This window comes from Mangifera indica, chromosome 18 (genome assembly GCF_011075055.1).
Source record: "Mangifera indica cultivar Alphonso chromosome 18, CATAS_Mindica_2.1, whole genome shotgun sequence".
Lineage (NCBI taxonomy): Eukaryota > Viridiplantae > Streptophyta > Magnoliopsida > Sapindales > Anacardiaceae > Mangifera > Mangifera indica.
This window is the reverse complement of record NC_058154.1, coordinates 777,602-803,869: the sequence shown is the minus strand read 5'-3', so window position 1 is coordinate 803,869 and position 26,268 is coordinate 777,602. Positions and strand designations below refer to the sequence as shown.

Here is a 26,268-nt window from a genome sequence, read left to right as displayed (position 1 = left end):
TCACCTATTTTCCAAGTATTCCTGAGTATCACAATGCCGTCACGCAATCTTATAAAAATAGTTTTTTAAAAAAAAAAAAAAAGGAAAGGATAATTAGGAAGACTTATATGTACCTTATGATAAACGCCTCTTATTCAAGAACACAAAAGTTCTCGTCTCTCCACGTGCCTCCACCATAAAGTCTGATCAACAATTCAACTACTCGTGGTTTGACCTTCAGACGCCTCTTTTGCCTTGACACAACACGCTGACTTGGCACAAAACACAGCTCAGCTCTACTCAACCACCCACGTACCCTTTAAGACTTTGTGACAATTATTTTGATCTGAATTAAAAAGCTGTAATCTTAATAAAAATAAATTTTTTTATAAAAATTAAAAAAAATCCAAAAATAAAAATAAAAAAATATCTTTACAATTAAATACGAGAATATGTGTTTTTTCACTACCCTATCTTGTTTTTGTCCGAGCTCTCATCTTTGTCTTTTTTATATTAATATTTTTATTTAAATTATTAATATATTTATATAGTTTTAAAATATTTATGTTTTTATTATATATACTAAAATAATTTACATATATTATTTATAATATTTAAAATAATAAATTAATCTTAGTTTTTATAAATTTTATTATTTAATATATTTATATAATATTTAGAAAGTATAAAAGAAAAGATACAAAGACGGAAAGAAATTTTTTTTTACAAAAGAAGATTGAAAAATCCTTATCATCTCTACAAGGAAGATGATGAGAATTGATTACCCATACAAAAACAAAAATGATGTATAGGATATTTGCACCGCGCCTTCTCATTGCCATCCTAACTGCACTCGCTTGCAAATTTGACTTGTTCTTACACAAATAATTTTCACTATCCGAGGGATATAAACAAGTAATTTGGACAAAAACTGAATGTAAAAGAGCTACCAGTTATTCCTCGCCTAGGAATCTTCTTCCATCAAATCTACAGTAAAGTCCAAGTGAAACTTGTCCCACTCCCACCCAACCGTGAATGAAGATGATAATGGATTGAACAAGACTCTAATTATAAATCATAAAAACAAGCAAAAGTTCAAACCTATCAGACTGGATAAGATTTTGCATTTGGGTTTGAAAGACTAAACAAACAAACAAACAAAGTAACCATCCTGGTATGAAATGAACTAATGGACTAAAGATTTTAATACTTTAAAGTGATGACTCTAATTCATATAATTTCAAAAATCAATTGTAGTTACAGTCAACAGCTAAACAAAAACACTGGAATGAGAAAAATGGGCGATTAGTAAACCAAAAAATGAATAGGAGATAACTAAGACGAGGCACCCATATTGTTTCATTGATTACACTGTATGCTACAAAAGTCAGTAAATCAATGAAGCCAACTATTGCAACCACCCTTAAAATTCTCATTAAATTTCCTATATTTCAGGTCAACATAAGATCATTTCCTCCCAGATGAGGACGTAAGCAAACGCGAACCTCATGTTCTTCTGGACCTACCCGGAGCTTTGGAACCATAATCTCAAGCACAGATCCGGGTCCATCATAGTAGGCTTCGATGTTTGCATCTTCAGGGATTCGAGTTGAAAGAGGGATTTCTCTGATGAACTCACCAGGCGGACAATGCTCAGATGCTGGATCTGCAAGCTTGAAAGTCCTGTCATGTCTTTTGATAAATGGCATACATGATGTGCTCACACAAGATACCTTTATGATCCCATGAGTCAAAGTATTCCTCCATGAAACCTTCACCCTCTGAAGATCCACAAATGGCAAGCTGATAATGATTAAATAACCATCTTCATCCTCATAAATTGTTTTTGCAGCAGTAACAGGCCCATAAACATTTTTCATCACCCCACTGAAGTCATGCAACCAGTGTGGCTCATTAGGGTGAAATTCCATGTCAGAAATTCGATCTGCAGGAGGATTGACAGCCAGATAATCATCATCATTCCCATGCGGGAAAAAGTCCTTCCTCCTTTTGCTGCTAACGGGTGATAGGTCCATCCCATCACCATTGCTGTGGCTGGATGGCTGAGTTGACAGATTAAGCCCGGAGCCATTTAGCAGCTTCTTTGAGTGAGAGTTTGAGGCACTCTTTATTGGAGGAGGAGGCCTTTCAAGCTCAAAGTCTGTGTTTGGAAGATTTCTCCACAAACCAAAATCACTAGCTTCAGGTGGAATTGTAAAATTCAAATCCCTTCCAGTGAGTTCCATCCACCTCTTTCGCTCCTCCTCATCAAGACCCATAAGATTGGGTGATGGAACAACCTCAATTCCATGCACACACTGGGGGTTTGACAAACCTCTATAATGCTTCCGTTGCATTCTGTGTGATCGAGCAAATCCCTTATCAACACTAAACGGAAACGGACGCTCACCTTGGCGAGAATGCCCATTCATGTAACTCCTTAGTTGCATCTTTCCCAATGCGTTCTCAGGCCTCTCCTTAAAAACCCACATGTACATATTCTCCATGTCATGTTGAACCATAAAAACATCAAGCTTGAGATCAGATTTATCAAACCCTGAAACACCATTGCTGTCCCTTATAATCTTGGCCTTTGATTTCTCATTCAAAGCAGGCTTAAAATAGAAACTGAAGAAAAACCAAGCACCCCATATACTATCAACCCGCTTGGCACACTTTCGTCCAGCCTTGGGGATATTAAGGTAAGTTTCAGGCTCATATGCTTGCGAACTAAGCCCCACATCTAAAATGTCAAACGTATCTGAATTCCATGGCTGTGGAGGCGGGCTACGCTCAGCTGACAGTGGTAAATTGATATCCGGTGGACGGGGAAGAATGATATGGCGATTCATCTCCAAATCCAAATCGTCATGAGAGGAGGCGCTGGAATCCATTGATAAGAGAGTAGATGGGTGATGATTCTCCATTGACAAGGCAGTAAGAAGAGAATCTCCCATACTTCAGCTTGTTTCCTCTGTGGGTATCATTGTTGCTGGTAGTTTGAATGGTTTTTCCATAATTTTCCAAGAAAAAATTTAAGAAAACAACCTTATAAACACCTTCATCATAATTATTTATCTATCAATCTCCACAATAACTCCCTTCCATCAAAACCCTAGATTATTCCTCAATCAAATAACAAACTCCCCACAAACCCACAACACAAAATCAAATTTCAATAAGCTATCTGTATCACACCTAGAAGAAGAAAGAAAGAAGATAAGATCTTTAAAAGGTAAGAAAAAAGCTATCTTCAATCCCTACCAAATGAGAGAGTGAATGAGATTTAAACAAGACGCTATAGAAAAACTATATCAAAACCTAACCCCGAAAGCTCTCGAAACCCTCCAAACACAGGTGGAAAACACTGAATCAAAAACAACAAGTCCATAAAATACTTGAATATCAATAATTTTCTTTTCAGATTTCACCCATAGAACTGAAAAATAGAAGGGAAAGTAAAAATTATGAACAAAAGCTAGAAGTTGAGGGGTGTGAAAGGATCTTCAATGAGTACCTTTTGGGATACGCATCTAGGAATCGAGGGGAAGAGGAACCTCCATGGACAATCATAATGCTCATCTCCACAACATCATCGATAACAATGATGTTGCTTCTGTTCCGTCAAAAGAAACAGCGAAAATTGAAGAACAGAAAGAAATCGTGTGAACGGGAGAAGAAAGCAAAGACGCAAGGCACCGTCTCATTATAGAGAGACTTTGGAGGTGAAAAACCTACTCTAGATAAGACCGACTCCGCGTTAGTTAACGGTGACGGTGACGGTGCACTTTTGTGAGTATTATTTATCAAGTTTTGCTTTTGAGGTCAATACTTTTCGTTTTATTTTTGAATTGAATCAAATAATCAATATAACATATTGAATATTTAAAATTATACACATAATATTATTGTTTTATAAATAATATCATGTGTATAATTTTATAAATAAATAATAATAATATATTATTATATAATTAAAATAATTAAAAAATAAAAATAAAATAATATTTAATTATATAATCATAAATCATTATGTGTATATAAAGTTATATACAAAAATTATGTATATAATTTTATTGTAAAAATAGATACACTTAATTTTGAATACCAATTCGGTATAATATCCAATTATATGATAACATAATATTTAAATACTTAATTGAGTTTTTAAATTTTGATCAATAAAATCAAGTGTACACACTTTTGATACACAATTTAGGTACACAGATAATATATAATCATATGGGTGAATGATTTTAAATTAAAGATAAAATATACCCAATCATGTAATGACACATCATCTATATATCTAAAATACGTATATGTAGTATTACTCTAATTTTATTAGAGAGTAATTGAATTTAATATAAGTTTTAGAAGATATTACTTGGTGTAAATAAAAACAGAAAGTGATGTTCGTTGGTAACAATAAAATTATGTTCACAAACAACGGTACATTATCATATAATTGAGTATTATTTTATCTTTAATTTTTAATTATTTAATCATATAATGACATATAGTTATTTATGCATAAAATTATGCACATAACACTACTCATTGGGCAAAGAAGAATGTGAAATCCACCAATCCACTAACGTGGTGGATGTGGCTATCGTAATAAGAATGGACCTCACCTACAACATCTCTTTCTCGTCATTAACGGTAAACAAAGAATAATGTTATATGTTTTAGTTCTGATTATCTAATTAAATATTCAGATGTTATATTATCATATAATTAAACTTCTAATTATATGATAATATATCATCTAGATATTTAATTAGATACTCAATCCTAGATGTATATATTTACACAGTTTTAAGTATATGATATATGATTATGTGATTTGATATTATTTTATTCTTAATTTAAAATTATAAGCCGTAAAATAATATATTATATATATATTCAACTATATACTATAATATATATATATAATTTTATTATTAAACAAATTAATCTCGGTTACATATTATTAACCTTGCCATTTAATATATAAATTTAATAGTAAAAATCAATATTTTTATTTTCAAATAGATTTTTTAATTTTATTTCAAAATCATGAAAATGATTTTTTTTTTTATTTAAAATTGAAACGAAAGATGTGAAATTTTTTCCAAGTACTTGAAGATAACAAAATTACTAAAATTAGGAATAAAATATAAAATTATCTCATGCATATTAATTAATGGAGTAAAGTGACAAGTTTACACTTTTAAGGCTAAAAGTGGAGAGATTAGCTTTATTTATTGCTTATTTGCTGATAAGCCATTTAGTTGACGGCCGGCTGACTTTGTCGTGTGCTTAACACGGGCCCTTTTATTTCCTCCTCCTCTTTTTTTTTTTTTTATAATTTCTGCAACAACAACAGTGAGGAAATTACAATTTTATCCCTATGGTTTCACTTAAGTACTATTTAGTATTCTATAATTTTCGGCCGTGTTTTGGGACATGATACATGATGAGATCAGGTAAATTACACAATATTACGTGTTCTTATTTTGAGTATATATTTTTATATATTATTATATGATTTAATATTATTTTATTTTAAATTATTTGTATCTATTTGTATACTCAAAATAGGTATACATAATTTTATTATAAGTAAATTATATAAACCGAGGGACGACATTATTAGTCTCCTGCAACAAAACCGTGTATTTATAGTTAGGACTGTCAAGTAGGTCGGATAAACTCAAAACTTGATTGTTCGATCTAAAAAAAATTAATTTTGAATCGAATAGAAAAGGCCCTGGGATGGATCTGGATAAAAAAATTTATTCATTACGCTATCGAGATCGAGTATGAACAAAGATTGTTCAAGCCCCAAACCTAATAAGGCTTAAAATTCATTATGAAAATGCGTCTATTTGTCAAGTTTTCAAACCAATATAGGGATTATAATGGTATTTTCACAAGTTTTTAAAGTTACATAATGGTTTTGAAATAGGCCCAAAGCCTACAAATTTTAATGAAACTAACATGAACGAAAAATTGAGGCCTGATCGGGCAAACCTAAAGTTTGGACCTAAATATTTTTATGAATCCGAATTTGAATAAACCAAACCTGATTCAATTGTAAGAAATTATTCAGTCGCACGGGAGGTTGCTGCAGTATCCTCCTGGTTGTCCTTGCCTCTTGCTGTAGTTCCTGGATGATCCTCAGCGTGGATCAATCTCGTCCAGGTTGCTTCTCTATCAGTTTGCTCCTGTCTCCAGTTCTCGCATTTTGCTGCAGATTGCCCTTGTCTCCAAATCTCCCATCCAACTGCCTTGGCACCGCAAATCTGCTGTAGAAATCTCAGTCTAATTGACTGAGATTATTGGCATAGCTTATCTATTTGACTGCAACTAATCCGGCCCATTTTTCTGCAGGCAATAGAGAAATAATTCAAACCGTGTTTAAATCAAGAAAAGCTAAGCTGTTTTATGCTTGTACTTTTGTTTCCCTTTTGAGAAAAATGTTTTGTAGAGTATTCTCATTGGACAGGACTACGTGCTCATTTCTTTGTGAAAGTCTGAGACACATAACTCAGACATAATTCTTCTTTTGAATTCTATCAAAATAAGAATCTTGAATAAGCCTTCAAAAGAAGATGATGTATATTTTCGTCTCAGTATAGGCTTTATCTGGTTTTTGTTGCCTTGGATGCCCCTCTCGTAAGGAATGATGAACTTAGGTTGTTTTCGGAACCTCCTTTTCGGGGTCTCATTTTTTCTTGTTAATATTTACATATATTTAAAAAAAAAAGTAAAATAATGTTATGTGCACTTGTGAGTATCCAGTTAACCACGTAGATAATATATCCTGAATTTAAAATCACTTAATTATATAATAATATATCATCTGAATACCTAATTAAATATTTAAAATTGGATACACATAATTTTATCGGAAATAACAACGTTTTAATTAATTTATAGATCAATAATTGAACAAAATGGCAACATTATCTTGGTTGTTGGTGGGAATCAAATCTTGACTAATATTATTTTACTGTTTCTCTTTTTCATTTTTTTTTTTTTTTTGGTTCCAAGTGCACTGAACAAAAAGATTGATAGATACTAGCTTTGCTAAGTGCATATGTAATCCACAAATTAAATATGAATATTAGTGTACTTTGCCTTATAAAAGTACCCAATTAGGAGAAAATTCGTCTTAACAGACTCTTTTTGAATTAAGATTTCAGGCTGGGCCCTTTTTTGTTTGGGTAACTATGAGGATTGGCTAATTTCGAAGACAAGGCCAGGGGCTTTCATCTCTAGCCCCGTCTAGCGTTCGGCTTCGTTGGCCCCAACCTCCGATTTTTGGACCAGGGTTGGGGTTGAGGCATCCATGGGTGTAGAATGCAATGCTTGCCCTATTCTCATACATGGAATTACCTTAATGGACATTCTTTAATTTAATTTTGAATGAAATGTTAATTATATATTTAATATATTGTATATTTTTATTGGGGATACGGATAGACCATGTTCGACTGTTTTCACCTTCTTTGCCTTGCCTTGTCGTTGTCCTCTTCCTTAGTTTTTGGAGTATAATTTGAATAATGTTAGGTGTTTTTATAATAAATATCAATTTGAATATTAATAATAATATGTTATTATATAACTGAATGATATTTTATTATTAATTTTAAATCGTTTAATCACCTTATAACATATTATTATTGGTATTCAAAATAAGTGAGCGTATATAATTTTGTTGGTATAATTTTAACGATTTTCTATCCATAATCATAGACTTTTTCAGATATTTCTCATCCGATGGGAATGAGTTTTTGCAAATTTCAAACCTCTATGAGTTTTTCTACTATCCCTAATTGTTGTCATGTTAGGTCACAAGGTACACACCAATTATCCAGACTGGTTGAATAGTTTTTGTTAATGTATGAAATGAGTAGAGTGTTTTGAAAGGTTTTAGAAGCAAGGAGAAACTACTAGAAGACTCGAAACATTATAGAAGTGTTGGAAAGACGGTGGAAGAGTGTGGAAGGTTCTAAAAGCAAGAAATCTCTATACAATTTCACACCCTCGAACTCTCTATAGACTTATAAAGATTTATCTATTTAAAAACATATATATCGAAAAGTTATTAACTTATTGGACTTGGAGCAGATTGTGACAAGCGATGTAGTGTCAATTGATAAAGGTTATAAAAGATTACTCATTCAATTAACGGTATATGTCTCACCCTATAAAAAAAGAAATGAAGGACCCAATATACATTTAACTTTACATAAGAAATATCTCATTATTCCTCTTTATCACAATCTAAAATATGTGTCCAGTCTCAATGGGAAGCCCTAAGAAGGTCCCCAACTTCATCATCTCCCAAGGCATGTGTGGGGAGATCTTAGCAATATGAGAAACATGGAAGAATTATAGTGAAGTTATCTAAAAGAAATAAAAAAGGTGAGTTCATTCCTCTAGGTTCACTCTCTTTTAATGAAATTCAACCAAATAATCATAATCTTCATCATCCCATTGTCTTTTTCTTCTTCATGCTTCACCATTGTCATAGCTTTATAGAGTTTTTCCATTTGACAAGCCCACACTAACAACCACCCCAGTTTACCTCGAACACCACTCATAATATTATAGATTGTGTCTCTATAGAGTTTTTAATGAGCCACCTTGTATGCTTAGCAAGCTAACCACCAAAAATTTTGATCATTAATTTTTTTAATTTGAACAATTAGATCGTGTCAGAATGGTCAACAAGTTTTCTTCACAAGCTCTAATACAATCCACCTTAAAATGTGAGTCTTTGCACGACTAACAATTCTTTCAATCGTGCCTTTAGATTGTGTTTTTTTTTTTTGGCTCGAAGTCAACATGACCATTTACCACCTCTAATAAAGTTGTATAAAATTTAGATTACACCGAATTGACTTTCCTAAAAACTTTTGATTACTTCACTTATGAGGTGAGAATTTATATGAGCTTTAACATCGTAGAGTGGAATACCATAGTTGAATGGAATGAAATAATAACTTTTTAAAAAATATCAAAAAATTGGAATAAATAGCATTTATATAATTTATAAATGTCCCATGAATGAAAAAATAACTTTAAAAAAGTAATATTATATGTATAATTTTATATAAAAATAATAATATGTTATTATATAATTAGATAATTGATAATTAAAAATAAAATACGGCCTAATTATATAATAATATATTATTATTTATACATAACTTTATTTTTCTTAAATTAAAAACATATTATATATTAAAATTACCAAAAAATACTAACCTTCAATAAATTATTATTGTGTTTTGTTAAAAATAACAAATGCATATTATTATATTATTTTATTTATTATAAAAAGATTAATGGGTATAAAAAATTTTCTATATGGCCTCTTATTCGAACAAATAATTGAGAGCAATTTTGTTTTAAAAATTCAATAAATAAGGATAAATAATAACAATAATTAAAATTATATTAATAATATTTTAATATTTAAGTTAAATGTGAGAATTAAACTACCTTATATATTATTTGTCATATCATTATTGATAATAAAAGATAATTAAAATTTTTTATTATTTTATCAATTAAATAAAAATAATAAAAAATAAATTATTAGAATATGTTTTTTCTAAACTTTTTAGGGTTTAGAATTTTTAATAAACCTTTTTCCCGTTCTTTCATTTTTCTAGTCCATAACTTTTGGCTTAGAGTCAACAAATTAATAAACTTGTTTTCTTATTTAATTAAATTATTAATAATTTTAGGATAATCTTTTGATTTAGATAATATCTGCCCTCTACATTAAAAGGGAATCTTGAAGACGTGACATGTGTCTTGGCCTATATACATGGATGCCCATGTACAATAATGCTGATGCCACAAAACCCAACTAGCCAGACCTGGCCACGGGCCGGTTTGGCCCGTGAACCGGACCGAAACCGGCCCGGATAAACCCGGAACCGAAACCGGCAGACCCGGAACCGGACTGAACCGGAACCGAAACCGTGGCTCTACGGTTCGGTTCCGGTTCACATAAATTGGAACCGTAGAACCGCCGGTTCACACCGGTTTATGAACCGGGGGTTTACTGTGCTTAATCGGAAAAAATTTGAAATTTTTTTGATTTTTTTTTAATTTTATTTAAAAAGGCAACGGTTCCCTGCGCAGGGAACCGTTGCCTTTTGGAGGAAAAATTGCAGGGGACCAACGGTCCCCTGCAATTTTCAGTGAAGTTGCGGGGACGTTCCCTGTAATTTTTGGCATTTCAATTCACCCCCCCTATTTCTAATTTTTTTCAAAAAAAGTTTTTTTATATATATATCCATTTAAATTCTATTCTCTCAAATCTCAATCTCTCTACTCTCTCACTCAATCTTTCAAACTCTTATTCTCATTCTTTAAAATCTTAATATTCTCTCAATCTTTCAATTCAATCAAATTTTCTTAAATTTAATTAAATTCTTTCTTAATTTTTTATTAATTTCAATTTCAATTTTTTTTATACAATTCATAATTAATTATAGAATTTATTTCTATAGTTAATTTTATTTATTATTTTTTTATTATCTTTTATAATTAATTATATAATTTATTTATATAATTAATTTTATTTATTATCAAAAAATGACAAGTAATGGAAATTATAGAATGTATTAGAATTGACGATTCAATATCGATTTCGAACCGAAACCATTGGTTCCGAACCGGGGCCATGAACCGGAACCGGCGGTTCCAAACCGTGGACGAACCGTCCTGTTACGGTTTCGATTCAGAATCCTTATATTTTCGAATCGTGAACCGACGGTTCATGAACCGTGGCCAGGTCTACAACTAGCCATCCAAATTGTTTTCACTTGAGCCTATCACTATCACTCGGCCCAATTCTCTAGGCCGAAAGCCTGTTTCCCACGCAAGGTTTGCTTAAATGACATAATGCCCACCTTTAAGCTTCAAAATGTCAAATTTTTAGATATTTTTCCTTTTATCAGATAATTTCATTATGTAAAAAAACAAAAATGTCATATTACATTGATTTTTCTATTTTATTTGTCTTTTTCTAGATGATATATATTTGAAAGTGAACTACAATTTTTTAAAATATTAAAAATGAGAATAAAACAATTTTAGGGATTTTTGGAATTTGAAACAAATGTAAGGGTGTTATTGGAAATTTATGTACATATATAATACATCATTATGTGATTGAATAATTTTCAATTAAAGATAATATAACATTCAGTCGTATGATAATATATTATCTGTATATCTAAATTATATATATATAATATTATTTTTTTATCTTTTTAAAGTTGAAGTGCTCTGAATTTTCTAAAAATTTCATTTTTTTCTCAATAAAAAAATAAAGGAAAATTCACGGGGGGATTTAACTGTCAAGGAAATTTCAAAGGAAATGTCTCTTTCTCTGTTTCTTTTGACTCTTGCTTTGTGCATAAGCTCACCCGACTTAAATATAATTCAACTTTGAATCTTCTTATAGAAGTATTCAGGGCAAGTTTGGATAAAAATTCCCAAAAACATTCACCCCTAAAATGGTCTCTTTCTTCATCATCATCAGAGGTCAGGCATGTCCGTGTCACTCACGTCTAAACATAAGAAACAACGAAGCCGTTCTTTTGTTAACATGGAAACATCCATATCAACATAGAAGACACAGCAAGAGCCACCACCACAAGTCACCAAGCATATATTGCTTTCAATTCAACCTCATTTGTAATAAAATCTTACCTCGCCATTTCTCTGAGCTGATGAACTCACAATGGATGGAAACTATCGCGGAAAATTCGAAATGCATCCGGTTCTGATTGGCCTGTTGGGCATAATCGCTGGCGCCATGATGGTGGCGACTTATCAATGCATAAGTTTTGGTTGTTGCTATTATTACCGGCGAGCACAAAATCAGCAAAATACGAACCAAAGTAGGCAAAATCATCAGCAAGAAAGACCTACTGTCACCAGCAGATCGGCGATTAGACTAATGCCGGTGGTTAAATATAGCAAAGAGTGCAACGAAGAAACGTGCTGTGTGTGTTTGTGCGAGTTCAAGGAAGGTGAGCAAATCAGAGTATTGCCAGAATGCTTCCATTTGTTTCATGTGGTCTGCATTGATATGTGGCTCAGCTCGCATTCCAACTGCCCTCTCTGTCGAGCTGACACGAGGCCGCGGCCGCCGCATGTGGTGGTGTCCCTTCCAGATTCTGACGGTATCCCGGCGCCAGATCAGGTCCTCACGACACCATATTCTGGTATGTAAATTGTTTTTTCAATGGCGTTATTTTGCACTTTGCCAGTTCTTTGAATTGTGAAAGTACAGATCTAGCCATAGGTGGTTTTTCTGCTATGCCAGTCTTTTGCTTTCTGGTTTTTTATGCAACTGTAATTGACAGGATATTTCAACTAACAATGCCACGTGTATATAATTTTTTTATATATTTTAAATATTAAAATGATAAATTATTATATAATTAAATAATTTTTTATTTTTAATTTAAAATATAAATAAACTCAATAATGTATAATGATGCTTAAATATGTAAATCATACTCAATGAAGTCAGTTTAAGAAATGGTTGGGCACCACACTCCTAACTAACCCGTGGCTACCGTTGATTATTTTTGTTTTGGCCAAAAAAAACTTATTCCTACTCCAGGTCAAGTGAAATTCTAAGCTCCCACCTATTAACTTTCGAAAAATTAATTATCCGTCTTTTTTATCAAAATTTATTGTTAAGATAAAATTAACTATTTAAAGTCTCAGATGAAGACAATATATCCTCCTTGTTCGAATAAAGGATTTAATTGATAAAGAGAGATAAGCTGAGTAAGAGAGAGAAGATGGTTGGAGATGATAAAATTTATCGTCTTCAATAACGGTTTCAAAATCTTAGGGGGTAAATATCAACTTTCTAATTTTAAGTGAGAAAAAATTATTAAACTAAGAAGAGAAATATGATAAATTTTAAATTTTTTAAATATTTTTAATTAAATGATATTTTTACCATTAATCTAACAATAAATTTTAAGAGAAAGATAGGTATTTAAGTAATTTTAAAAGTGAATGGATGAGAATTTGAGATTTTACTAAACCTCGATGGTGGGAATAAGTGCTTTAGCCTTTAGTTTTATTTAAGGTAAATATGTTCCCACGCAAGGTTAGAGTTAAGTAGCATTTCCATTTTTAACTCATATAAATAATATTTTTCACTCAAAATCAATATTTACAAAAAATTAACTATATAAGAATAAAATAATAAATATGAAATTCATTATTTTAAATAAGATAAAAAAAAACAATACCCCCATAATAAGATTTAAACGGCTTAAAAATAATAATTTAGGTTTAAAAACTCATAAAAAAATATCTAAAATCTTTTTAAAATTCATATATTTTGATAATACTATTATAAATTTAATAATTTGTAATATGACATTTACACTTTTAATTTATTATATTTTACTAGAAACTTTTGAGATGTAAGTGTTATTTTTGAAACTAATAATAGACATATTAAAATTTAAAAATTTAAAAAACACCCTTAAACTTTTTTTAATTTTCAAAACCCTCTAAAAATTTAATTAGCATCCCTAATATTTTTAAAAATTATAGTTTACTCCAAGAATATGATTATACATTATTGATATTTCTATTTATGGGAAGAGAGGAAAAAAAGAAAATAAATGAATTTTTACATAATTTTGTTATTTAAAGGGTTTATATTTAACTTTTTTTTTTATCAGGAGTTATATTATAATTTTAAAAAATAAAATAATAAAGATAAATGTGATTTTGCTTTTTAATACTGTTTTTTATTTATATAATTTAATTTTGGGTAAGAAAGTGTTATTTTTATCAATTAGAGGTAGGACAATGTTTGAGTACCAAACCTTGGTGGGGACCAGGTGATTCGCTCTTTTATTTATTTTCCTAGAGTACTTTTTTGAAAATCAGGTAGCACACTTAGCCATCATGATGATGGTACGTGAAGGTTGTCTGTATCCTCTCCGATTTTTGCTTTCAATAATTGCTTCTCTTAAATTTCCTAAAACCACTCCACTCCACTCCACCGCCAGAAATCATTCCTCTTTTCCTTTCTCTTTACTCTACCTTCAATTTTTCAGTCCCAAAACGCACAGTTTTAACCATTTCCTCGTCTTCTTCTTCATTTCTCTCAGCATCATCGATGGCTTCCGCGCCTACCAATACATTTCTCACTGAATTCCCTAACCCTCCGCCCTTCCCTGCCTCGCCTCGCTCTGTAGACTTCTCGCCACTCGAATTCATTCTCGCGCTCTTGGCGATCATCACAATTCCCGCTTTGATCTATGCTTTCCTTTTTTCGTTGAAGTGTCCTCCCAGGCAGTTTAGACGGCGTCGTAATTACCTCCAGAGATCTGATAGTACTCGTAGCACCACTACTACTACGGCCGATGATGACGCCGTTAAAGCAAGTGAGACGGAGGTCGTCGTCGGCGTTAAGAACGAAAAAGATACTCACGTTACAGGTATTGGAACCGAATGTCCAGTTTGTTTGTCTGTTCTTGCTGATGGAGATGAAATTAAACAGCTGAGCGCGTGTAAGCACTCGTTTCATGCTTCTTGCATTGACAAGTGGTTGAAATCTCAGTCTAATTGTCCAATTTGTCGCGCTTCAGTTCCCGATAAGCGTCCTAATGCCAGCGCCTCCTCCACCAGAGATGGCGAAGATCTCCAACAAGGTTTGCCTGACGCTGCCAGTTTGGTTTGACAGTAATTAATTTACTTTCCTGTGAAAATTTTGTTTTCATTTTTATCTTTCTTTTTGGAAAATTTTCGAAAGATAAAGAATAGTAAATGAAAGAATTAATTACTCGTTTGGTTCCAAAATTCAATACAACTTACCCAGAAGTTTTACCTTAGATAAAATTTATACAGATCAGGTTTCTGTAGAAGAAAGGGTTAAAGCAGAGATTAGTTAAGTAAAGTTTGTTGGCTAATATGATTACTCAATTAGAATTGAATATGATGGATCATTCTAGATAAGGCTCCTGAGTTTGACAACTCACCATATTCATTAAACAATGTTATTTCGTGTAGAAAAGGCCAAACGATTATTTCCCACCCACGATTTGGCGAAAGAATAAATATATGTTGCTTGATAAGGAAAACTCAAATATCTATTAATTTATTATTATTAAAATAATTAAAATTATATTTTATTTTTTTAATTTAAAAAATTAATAATTATTAAAATGATATAATTTTAATTAATTTATATCAAATTTAAGAAATTTGAGAGTTTTACAAACGAAACATTTCTAAAATTGGTGCTTGAATCTAGCTGCAGATGTAATACTGTTGAATTAAAATTAAAAAGATAAAAATAGAAAGTGTTTTGTGCACGATAAATGAGACATGGCTTCAAGGTTATTGGATGTCATTTCAGATGATTTAGATGGGCCATCTTGAGGCCGTTCAGGTCCATATGGTGGGCCTCCCGGTGAGTGTCAGGGGAGAATTGAACCAACAAGAAGGCTGTACCAATGATCACTGTGTTTCGTGGTTGCTCCATTTTTAAGTAAAGTAATCATTGTTTTCTTCCTAAGGTGTAGTACAGTAGGAAGAAAGTTTCCATGGCTTGTCAATAACTTTGAATAATTTTTCTCACGTTTTCTTTGTTTCTTTCATTGGTTTTATGACTACTTACTTCTACTGCTTTTTGTACTTCTATCATAGACTTATTAAAGTTTCATGTGCCTCCTACCTGTCCAGAATTGGCTACCTGGTTAAACCCTACCCAAGTTGGATCACTCATTTGGAATAAAGTAAATTATATTGAAAAAATTAAAACATTTGATTTAGTAACTGATTCTATAACTATCGAATCAAGTAAATCAAATGTGTGATTTTGAAATATCATTAGAAGATACTTAAAATTATACCCTAATCTCCTCTTTGCTAACATTATCTTACAATTCCTGCATAATATAGATAACATGATGGTATAGCTTCAGGTTTTGGTTTGATTACAGTTAGGCCTCATGATTTGAAGGTACAATTCATGTTTGAGAGGACTAATTTGGATCAGTTTTATAAAGTCTTAGGATTAGAGGTCCTTGGTGAGTCTCATTGGAACTCAATGATGATTTAAAAATAAAAAAGTTTAAAATAATGTGAATACTCTGAACCATTGAAAGCTACTTAAATTATATTATTATTATTATTATTAGTAAGTTTTGATGGAAAATCTTCCTTTCTTGCCTGTTCTCATTTGCCGCCATGCCAGCAGACTCAGCACCCCAAGTTTAAAACGACGCAGATCCGACCTGTCCACGGTTTTGGTATGTATGCCCACTGCAAAATCAAGGTCGGGGCACGACCCACAGCCTTCTGGACGGTGTTTTCCATGGGTTTTTTTAAGTGGTTGGCCTGTGTAATTTTGTTTATTTTTTATTTTTATTTTTTTAAAACAAATACCAACAATATGAATGTTATTTGTACTTAATTTTGAATACCTAAATAGTATGACCTTTTTTTTTTACCCTATTTGTTAACATGTCTATAGAGATGTTTGATGTCATCCTAACTAGGCTAGGGTATGATCCGAATCGGTTCGATTTTAAAAATCGATTTGGTCCGATTTAGTTTGATTCAAATTCATTTGATTCAAATTCGAATTGAAATATTCGACTCATTTTTTAATTCAAGTAGACTCAAGTCAAGGGATGTTTGCCTCGAATTTATGATTCAAATAAGTAGTTTGAATTCGTAGCTTAAATTTATTAGTTCAAATTGGTAATTCGAATTCGTGGCTAGATTCAATTAAAATAAAAAATTTTGAATATTATTTGAGTAAAACGACATCATTTTATTAATGAATTACGAACTCAAGTCATAAATCCGAACCATTAATTCGAGCTAAAAAATTGGGTCAAACTCGAACCGAACCAAATTGAGTCATTTTTCATCTTAGCTGAACTTAAGATAGACTTAATTTTAGCTCGACAAACTTGAATCAAACTTGAGTCGGCCCATTTTTTAATCTAACCGAATTAGAGTCAAGAGGTGTTTGGGCTTAGCTCGGCCAAAATTCACCCCTAATCCTAACTCGTATTTATTAAACTAAAATCTTAATGGTTGCATAATATGGTTGAACCATATAAAAAAAAAAAACCAAAAATAATATTAATATAAGAGTAATATTATATGTACAAATAATATTATATTATTTTAAATAAAAAATAAAATAATATCTAATTATATAATAATAAATTGTTATTATTTATATATAAAATTATATATATTATTTGTATATATAATTTTATAGTTAATATAATTAATTGGCGTAAACTCGTCGCCCCCTTTATTCTAGTGGAGGCAAGAGTACGCAGTCGTATAGCCAACAAGACATTTTTTTAATCTTTATTGACTTTTTATTAAAAAACTTAGGAAATGTTAGTACGACTTATAGCTATTTTTAAAACAATACTGCGATCATTTATTTTTAAATACATAAATGTTTATATATAGAGATATATATTTTGTGGATAATATTATTTTTTAATTTAAAATTATTTAATTATTTAAGAATATATATTTATTTATATATTTAAAATGTATATTTGATTTAGAAAATATTTTATTACTAAGAATAAGAGATTATCATAAAAATAAATTAATTTAAATATTATTAAATATAAATTATTATTATATTTAATAAAAATTAATTAATAAAAAATTATTGTGTTTAATTAAATAAAATAAAAAAATAAAAAAATATTATTTTACTTAAAATATTTATACGTATAATTATTTTAAAATATATTTATATTACTGGTTATATTAATTAAAATTAAAAATATTTTAATTCTAAAAAATTAATAAATAACGATAAAATTATAACAAAATTAAGATTATATAGATAATATTTTAATACATACGGTAAATATGATACTCAGATTACTATCTGTATTATTTGTCACATTACTATTAAGGTTGAATTCGATTTACTCAAGCTTAAACTTAGTTCGTTTAAAAAAATCCAAACTTAAGCACGAGCTCAAATCAAACTCTTAATTTAGTTTGTTATTAAAATATCATTGTAATGTATATCAGTTAAAATAATGTTGTTTTATATTAAATTTTTTAAGTTTTTGAGTTTAACAAGTTGAATACCCTAAAATTTGAGTTCAAGTTCGAAAATATTAAATTTTCAAATTCAAGCTTGTTTGAGTTAAACTTATTTTAAGTTTAAATTCGAATAAATTTGATTTGAATATATCTTTAATTAATAATAATAATAATAAATTATCATAATTTTTAATTATAAATAATTAAATAATAAATAATAAATTTTTTATTTACCATAAATCAAACAACCCGAAAATGGATACGCATTGTGTTTTTGTTATGTAAATGCAATAATATTAATTTTTTTAATTTAAAAAACTTATGATGCTGTCGTACCACGTGACTTACTTGATTCCTTCCAGTCCACTTGATCACTGAATTGGGACCCACTCCCGGCTTAATTCTTATCGATAACCAAAACCCACTCCATTTTCCTCTCTCTCGCCTCACCTCATTCGTCCACTCTACATCACGCAGATCGCCACCTCATCACTTTTATATCCTCCAGCAAATGTCCAATCCAACGGTCAGAGCCCTTCCATCCGAAACCAAGCTCCTCCCCCGTTTCTCACCAGCTTCATATAAGTTGTACCTTACAGCCCTATCATTTCGTTCTCACAAAATCTCATTAACAATCCACAAACTTTCCGTTTGTTTCTCGAGAATATTTATATATATTTGAATTTTAAGCGATGGAATCATCGGGAAAAATAAAGAAAGGAGCTGGAGGAAGAAAAGGAGGCGGTCCAAAGAAGAAGCCGGTGTCCCGGTCCGTTAAAGCCGGTCTACAGTTTCCGGTCGGCAGGATCGGTCGCTACCTGAAGAAGGGACGCTACTCTCAGCGCGTGGGAACTGGTGCTCCGGTTTACCTTGCCGCTGTGCTCGAGTACCTTGCTGCTGAGGTACTTATTTAAGCATCTATTTTTTTTCTTCTTTATTCATTTATAGTCATTAAAATTTCGAACTTATTATAAATTATGTGGAAATTTATGTTTCTGTATTCCTTTATAGTTGATTTCTAGGGTTCATTTACTTGATATGATTTGATCAATTTTGGATTTTCTAAGTTGAAATGAAGTGTGATTGTGCAACATAGATCTAAAATTTAGAAATAATGTGTTTGATTGGATCTCAAACATCTAAGAAAAAGTTTTTGTTTTGAGTTTGAAATGGGGGCGATTGAATGCTTTTAGGTTCTTGAGTTGGCTGGTAATGCGGCTAGAGATAACAAGAAGAACAGAATCATACCTAGGCATGTTCTTCTGGCTGTACGGAATGACGAGGAGCTTGGGAAGCTTCTTGCTGGCGTGACCATTGCTCATGGTGGTGTGTTGCCGAATATTAACCCAGTTCTTCTGCCGAAAAAATCCGAGAAAGTAGCAACCAAGGAGCCGAAATCTCCATCCAAAGCTACCAAGTCCCCAAGGAAGGCTTAGGTTTTAGTCTTGTTATTGTCTTTGTATGTGTATGTAACTTCCTTCAATATGCTTGACTTGTAGGATAACTTCATGGTGGTAGGGATTAGAACCATTGTTCTGCTCTATTCGCTGCATCTGTAGAACTCTTTTTCGAATGAACGAAATCATGCTTCTGAAATTTCATTTTGGTGCTGCATTGCCTGGTAAATGTTGAAATTTTTATGTGGCTTGTAAAATATGTAAAAAAAAAAATTATTTAATTTTTTTTTTTATGTCAAGATTTTGATGTCATGTGAAAGCAGATAAAAAATACCCAGAATTGGTTGACAAATTGAAGATGCATTTAAACATATCAATTTCCCATAAACTAAAACTCAGGTAAATTTTCTCAATATCTAGGTCGTATCAATTTCCCATAAACCACACTGAGGTAGAGTTTTCTCAAATCAATCCCGTAGCCTAAACCCAACTCAGGTTAAATCCTTCTTCAACCAGGCTTCCGAATCAATTTCCCGTAAACTAAATTCAAAGCCATGGATTACTCTGCGGAATGACACGGTCTCAACCCAAAATCACAACACTAATAGTTGAATGTACTTGCAAACTAAACGCAGGTTTATGTTTCACAATCTAAACCAATTGAGGAAGGCTAGTAATATAGACGTCAGAGTCCAGAGAACCCAGTGGGTGGCCAATCTCCGTAACAAAACACAAACATATCTAAATTGCATGTACACGAAAATTTGAGCTTTCGGGTGAAGTGGTTTCCCAACAAGCATTGGCAGAATGTACATGAAAATTTGAGGTGGGAGGATGTACATTGTCCCCCTTGATCTCTTGTTCTTTATTGATGGAATAGCTTCATCATCTCCCCACCGAAGATTGGAACTATTAACTTGCTGACAATGAAAAATTCCTTTCGTCTTCAGCTCAGTTAATTTTCCTTCTTAGCATTTTTTGTTTTCCATGGTGCTCTTGTGATTTCCTTCTTAGTTGCCATAATTTTACTTATACAAATTGACATACCATATCAAAATTTTCCTAGACACAGTTTCTCATTCACAATTTTACTACAACTTAATTGGGATAATCTCTGATCTAATGATTATGCTCTCTGAGAAATTTAGAAAGATTTCTTCTTGCCTGTGCTTGGTGTTTCTTCCACCTTTTTTTTTCGGGTTTTTAGGTGTCTTCTGCATTGGGACCTGTAATTGTTAACAATTCAATGTTTATTTTGTGGAAATCATAAAAAAAAGGATCAGCATGATTCACAATCTCCAAACATATTTGGGGAAATCGAAATTTTCATTAATCTGTGCATTAAAAAGCATTAAAAGTTTGCATCAATGGCCAAAACAAGATCTGATCTAAGAAAATGAAACACCCATCGAACTAAACAAGATTAAGAACTTGTAAACTTCGTCACGGCCTTGGTGCCCTCTGAGACGGCGTGCTTGGCCAGCTCACCAGGCAAGACCAATCTCACGGCCGTCTGGATCTCCCGAGATGTAATGGTGGGTTTCTTGTTGTATCTCGCGAGACGAGACGCTTCTTGCGCCAATTTCTCGAATATATCGTTGATAAAACTGTTCATAATACCCATGGCCTTGCTTGAGATTCCGATATCAGGATGAACCTGTTTGAGCACCTTGAAAATGTAGATCTTGTAGGTCTCGGTGCTCTTCTTGGTCCTCTTCTTCTTTTTATCGCCACTCTCTTTGGCGATTTTCTTCTCGGCTTTCGGCCTCTTTTCGGCGGCGGCTGGGGCCTTCTCGGCGACGGGCTTTTTCTCGGCGGGTTTCTTCTCGGCCTTCGGCGCCATTGCTAAGATAATCGGGGATGGAAGAAGATCTGGAGAGAGGCTTTGAACGAGATCGTTGAGAATGAATTAAGGAGTTTGATGAGGAAAGGACGTTGTTGAAGGAGACATTATATAGAGAGGTGAGGTTGCTTTTCATTGGCTATCACAGTTTCACGCAGATCGCTGACGCGGAACCAAAACTGTCATTGGATATTGTGTAGGATAAAGGAGGGAACTATGGACGGTTGAGATTTTATTTTTTGGAATTTAGTCGGGCTTGTTTGGTAATTTTATTAAATTATATTTCAAGGAGTGAGACATACTTCCCACCCAATTTAGACCTAAAAACAGTAGGATAAAATAGACAATTCGCTCAAACCAAGCATAAATTTTCCTCTGCCTATAGAGATATGTTGATTTTGCGGTGTTCCCAAGACCAAATCGAACCAATTGACTTATAAATTAGTCTATAATTTGATCCGTTCCATATATAATTATCTATTTATTTAAAATTTAATCAAACTAAATAAGTCTATTAAACCCAAAAAACTATTTAAAACCAATAATTTAAAATTGATGTTTTTCTTTATCTATATAATTAAGTGTCGATTATTTAACTAATATATTTGTAATTATATTTTATATATTTCATATATTTAATACTTAAAAAATATAAAAAATATTTAATACTATTAAAAAAATACATAAGATGAAATGATTGAACCACGAATTAGTAAAATATCTAATTCGATCAGCAATCCGATCTTAAAAACACTGCAATTTTGTTTTTCAAAAACTTTATAGCTATTGCAATAGGAGATATGCTTTATTTTAGTTCCCTAATTTTCATTTTACTAGATGTTTATATTGGTTGATGAACAATAAATATAGACATCTAAGAAATAAACTATTGGAAGAACAAATAAATTACAAAAATGCTTTGTAGATCTTGGAGGAAGCATGCTTGCCGCAGTGCTTGGCCTTTTCTACCATCAATCATCTTCGTTTCCCTTAAACCTCCCTCTCACTTTCCCTCTCCCTCTCCCTCCCATCAATAATCTCTATTTCTTTTTTAACTAACAAAAACTGAATCAAACCAGATCGAAACATCCAACTGTGGGGAAACACCGGAACGTGAACACATTGAACACACAAAATATGCCAACAATCAAAATAAAACTATAAATTTGTTAATTAGTCTAATGCTAAAAATTCATCATCCAATTTGATGGGTAAGAGATACATGAACTTAAATTCTACTAGAAACAAAACCACTTATAATAATTAAAATTCATCACCCCATTTTCTTCTTTTCTTTGAATTTTCTTCTATAAGTATGTCAGGGGGAAAGTGAAACTGTGTTCATCTGCACAAAGTAAATAAAGGTGTTGATGCACATATTTATTCAGCTATTAAATCAGGTGACAAGTTTCATCATACAAAACCAACATCTGAAATTCAAATACAAGAACTATAGAAGGCACCAGATAAACCCTGAAACTTCTCCAGCAATGGCAGGGAAATCATGACCTCTACCCCAATCTATAGAAAGCATTTCAATGAAGATACCAAGTGCAGCCATCCAGTTTAACACTCAAAAGCTCTAGCGCAGACCAAAAAACAGAACTCTTAACTAAGACCTGAAAATTCAAGAGTAGATAAAGGAAAACCAGATACTCTTTCAGAACAGCAACTGATTGTCAATGCATAGTGACAGAAAACGTGATATACAAAACATTTTAACCAGCATCTGAAAAATTAAAGTAGAACTCAAGAACCTCCCACCAATGCACAATGCATTCATGTTAATTTCAGGAATTGAACCACATAATATGCAGAAAAGTCTTTAGGATGTAGATATTACAAGGCGATTACATTTTTAAAATGTATCCTACAATGTATTCATCTGTTTCATTGAAAAAGATGTTCAATAAATAACTTATAAAGTCATCTAAATAATTGTGCAATATCTCTTTAAAGATGAAGAACTCTAACAAAGATGATCAACAGCATATGCGTGGTTCTTAAAGTACAAAGTTGGGAAGGAAATTGATTAAATCTGGAAAACAACAGCGCATACATGAAGTGCAAATTTTACATCATGCAAACATTGTTTCACATCAGCTCAAGGTTGAGCACCCACATGTGATGTGAAAACGAGCAAGTCCAACTAATGCAGATATGTTTGAATATCACCTAATTAACCCATGTATCACATTACAAGTGTTACAAAATGCCTGAATTATCTGCATATATTTAAACAAAGAAAAATTAAAAAAAAACTATTGAGCTTATATTGGCGCTAAGAAATGCTACATCTTTTTACTGTGTCCCTATTTAACCATCGCTGGATGTCTCACACTAGAGAATACTGCAAGAACTTAAATTTATATAAATTTTGCTAAACCAGAATAAACTAAAACTGGTAGCTCTGAAATCATATAATACATGTTTGCTAATTTGTTGTCCTTAAAGAGTGCATGAAAATGTAGTTTTTAAGTGGAAAAGTACAGAGTTGACAAGGATTATGGCTAACACAAAGTTTGAAAACTAAGTGACAAAGAGAGATACATTAAATATAAGACATTTGTTCTCAGAAAAGGGGGATTATTTTTTTTCAAGTTACAAAAGAAAATGGATATTCCTCCTTGTATGTTGAACATTTCACACACATCTACAACAAGAAATGAACTCAAAATACATAATACCGTCACCCATACCAAGACTCTAATGCTTCAACAAGTCATAACTGCAAATACCCCCACTCAACTACAATTACAACCAGACTTGCCTTGTTAAACCCTACAGACAATCATAAAACATAATCATCAAGTCAGACAATTCCAAAACCAAAGTCCACATATAACACATAAACTCTGCTATTAGCAGCAACAAGCACAAAACCACAAAGAATTTCACACTTTGCAAACTCCATTGCCTTGTTGAACTAGATTCTCCACTTACATTAGTTTCAATTATAGAGATATATGATAGCCATCCTAACAACATCTAATTCTCTCTTTCATCTATCACGTTATTATTCTTTCAGACTATAAGGCTAAACAATTCATCTCATCAATGATGAAAAAGTATTATCTGCTGCAACGTTTTCAACCCATAACTAAATCTAATTATAAAATCATATCTACCTTAAAAAAATATATCAAATTATATGCATCATAATTAGAATGGAAAAAAATTTTAAATTATAAAAAAAGGCTTTTCACACAAACCTTGAAGAACTCCTATTCAAGTTTCGATGAAGGATCCGACCTGCTTTAGTATCGGTATTATCAATCAGTTCTCTCAATCCCAAATTCCTTACTTCTTCTTCCTCTTCTTCTTCTTCTTCTTTCTCCTTTTCAACAATGTCAGTGTCACGAGTCACTTTCCCCTGCAACCTCTCAAAATAATTCCCATAAATATACTCAGGTGAGTACCCATTCTCATCGTCGAAAAGCATGATATGCCCGTGCCACTCCCATACCCGATAATCCGAGCCTATTTCCTCGTGAAATCCGACACAGATGTGGTGTTCCCCAATCGTAACAGCTTGGCCCGAGTTTGGCCTAAGAGAATCAATCTTTCCGGATAGGATGATCTTGATTATCTCTTTTTCGAGCTTGGATTCTTCTTTGGAGAGTTGGGTTTTGTCTGAGTCATCATCGGATGTCGAATCTGGGAGATTCGCCGCGTCAAATAGGAGGTCCTCGAGGGACTGTTGAGAGAGGAAAGGACTGGAAAAGTTGCCGTTTGGTGGCCTGATTTGACGGCGACCCATCAAGGTCTGAAGCAGGAGATTATCAAAGTTGCTGGTGTTGTTAGTGAAGGAGCTCATTTTTTTTTCCAAAAGTTGGGAGTATATTTGGATTAGGGTTTTTGTGAGTTGGAGATTGAATCGAGGGAGGAGGAAAAAAGGGTTTAGGGTTTAGGGATATTTAGAATTGAATGGGATATTTTAGAGGAGCCACGTAGACAATAAATAGATGCTTTTCTTTTCTTTTCTTCTCCAAGATAATTCCGATGACAAAGAAAAATTAGCAACATTATCCTCCCTGCCTGGGCCTATCAATTGGGGAAGCAAACTCCAGACCTAATTGTTTCCTACGAAAATTTTGTTTTAGACCGAGTAAAATTTAGAACTTGACTGGGTTTGGATAAACAAAATTATCGATTAAGTTATCAAGGCCCAACAGGATTTGAAAATTTATTGTGAATGAAGATGTATTTATTAAATTTTTAAATTTATAAACGATTATAAAAAAGTTTATACAGAATTTTAAAATTATAAGACGAGTCCTAAATAAGTCCAAAAGAGGCCTGAAATTTGAAAGTTTTTTAATGAACCATGTATAAAGAAAAAAATCTAAAGCCCAAATAGACAGATTTGAAACGGTTCTAAAAAATATTTAATATAATTTCGATTACATATAAACATGTAGTAAATGATCACATGAGAGATGCTTCATGATTTTCCAACATAAACATGTCACAATAGCTTGATCCTTAGACCTATTATATAATATCATCTCGTCTTATAAGAGTTGTCGAATCAATCATAGATTAACTTCAATGCATATCTAGTGTTCATTCTTTGAAGTTGAAGTTGATCGATATGTAAAGCTATCAAACACATCAATATTATTAACACATAAATAAATTATAAAATAGATGTACATATAATTGGGCAATTGTTTTAATTATCCACTTTGCTACTCCAAGATGAAAAATATCAACCCTAGATGCATCTCGATACCAAATCCAATTGGACGGTAAAACATTGATGGTTGAACTTCTGCAGTCAAACTTATATAAGTTTTATGCCTTTATTTCTGCTTTTGTTGAAGAGCTACAGTTTAATACGTGATGAGATTTCATTCTTATATCCTTACTCAAGGATATGGTGAATTTTGGGAAAACCTCCTTGAGTTTCCTTCCATATATTTATAGGTATTATCT

At 32.0% G+C, this 26,268-nt stretch overlaps 6 protein-coding genes across 10 annotated transcripts; 3 read left to right on the top strand and 3 right to left on the bottom strand.

The window, feature by feature from the left end:
- Positions 1-1,186: 1,186 nt before the first annotated feature.
- Positions 1,187-3,705, bottom strand: LOC123202117. Its single transcript, XM_044617869.1, has one exon. The coding sequence runs from the start codon at positions 2,934-2,936 to the stop codon at positions 1,431-1,433; it is 1,506 nt and encodes a 501-aa protein (XP_044473804.1). The 5' UTR covers positions 2,937-3,705; the 3' UTR covers positions 1,187-1,430.
- A 7,716-nt stretch (positions 3,706-11,421) lies between these two features.
- Positions 11,422-12,414, top strand: LOC123202473 (RING-H2 finger protein ATL1-like). The gene has a single exon (XM_044618429.1). The coding sequence runs from the start codon at positions 11,744-11,746 to the stop codon at positions 12,236-12,238; it is 495 nt and encodes a 164-aa protein (XP_044474364.1). The 5' UTR covers positions 11,422-11,743; the 3' UTR covers positions 12,239-12,414.
- A 1,551-nt stretch (positions 12,415-13,965) lies between these two features.
- On the top strand, positions 13,966-16,501 carry LOC123201806 (RING-H2 finger protein ATL33-like). Of its 3 annotated transcripts, none has more exons than XM_044617364.1 (2): positions 13,966-14,699; positions 16,250-16,501. In XM_044617364.1, exons 1-2 carry the CDS (start codon positions 14,165-14,167, stop codon positions 16,267-16,269), a joined length of 555 nt encoding a protein of 184 aa, XP_044473299.1. In that variant the 5' UTR covers positions 13,966-14,164; the 3' UTR covers positions 16,270-16,501. The 3 variants fall into 3 exon arrangements, with proteins under 3 accessions (XP_044473299.1, XP_044473298.1, XP_044473297.1); XM_044617363.1 differs by lacking the exon at positions 16,250-16,501 and adding an exon at positions 15,407-15,647; XM_044617362.1 differs by lacking the exon at positions 16,250-16,501 and having other exon boundaries at positions 13,969-14,847.
- A 2,119-nt stretch (positions 16,502-18,620) lies between these two features.
- Positions 18,621-19,691, top strand: LOC123201449 (histone H2A). Its single transcript, XM_044616960.1, has 2 exons — positions 18,621-18,992; positions 19,284-19,691. The coding sequence occupies exons 1-2, from the start codon at positions 18,783-18,785 to the stop codon at positions 19,524-19,526; spliced, it is 453 nt and encodes a 150-aa protein (XP_044472895.1). The 5' UTR covers positions 18,621-18,782; the 3' UTR covers positions 19,527-19,691.
- Positions 19,692-20,794: 1,103 nt separating this feature from the next.
- On the bottom strand, positions 20,795-21,428 carry LOC123201512 (histone H2B). The gene has a single exon (XM_044617047.1). It carries the CDS (start codon positions 21,328-21,330, stop codon positions 20,911-20,913), a length of 420 nt encoding a protein of 139 aa, XP_044472982.1. The 5' UTR covers positions 21,331-21,428; the 3' UTR covers positions 20,795-20,910.
- A 1,040-nt stretch (positions 21,429-22,468) lies between these two features.
- LOC123202421 lies at positions 22,469-25,364 on the bottom strand. Of its 3 annotated transcripts, none has more exons than XM_044618359.1 (2): positions 24,543-25,360; positions 22,469-22,675 (listed from the first exon to the last, which is right to left on the bottom strand). In XM_044618359.1, the coding sequence occupies exons 1-2, from the start codon at positions 25,145-25,147 to the stop codon at positions 22,672-22,674; spliced, it is 609 nt and encodes a 202-aa protein (XP_044474294.1). In that variant the 5' UTR covers positions 25,148-25,360; the 3' UTR covers positions 22,469-22,671. The 3 variants fall into 3 exon arrangements, with proteins under 3 accessions (XP_044474294.1, XP_044474292.1, XP_044474293.1); XM_044618357.1 differs by having other exon boundaries at positions 22,469-22,949; positions 24,543-25,340; XM_044618358.1 differs by lacking the exon at positions 22,469-22,675 and adding an exon at positions 23,852-24,111 and having other exon boundaries at positions 24,543-25,364.
- Positions 25,365-26,268: the final 904 nt, after the last annotated feature.

Coding starts and splice junctions, on each gene's coding strand:
- LOC123202117 (XM_044617869.1), bottom strand. CDS start 2,936: ATGGGAGATTCTCTTCTTACTGCCTTGTCAATGGAGAATCATCACCCA.
- LOC123202473 (XM_044618429.1), top strand. CDS start 11,744: ATGGATGGAAACTATCGCGGAAAATTCGAAATGCATCCGGTTCTGATT.
- LOC123201806 (XM_044617362.1), top strand. CDS start 14,165: ATGGCTTCCGCGCCTACCAATACATTTCTCACTGAATTCCCTAACCCT.
- LOC123201449 (XM_044616960.1), top strand. CDS start 18,783: ATGGAATCATCGGGAAAAATAAAGAAAGGAGCTGGAGGAAGAAAAGGA. Junction 18,993..19,283: donor TCGAGTACCTTGCTGCTGAG/GTACTTATTTAA, acceptor GAATGCTTTTAG/GTTCTTGAGTTGGCTGGTAA.
- LOC123201512 (XM_044617047.1), bottom strand. CDS start 21,330: ATGGCGCCGAAGGCCGAGAAGAAACCCGCCGAGAAAAAGCCCGTCGCC.
- LOC123202421 (XM_044618358.1), bottom strand. CDS start 25,147: ATGAGCTCCTTCACTAACAACACCAGCAACTTTGATAATCTCCTGCTT.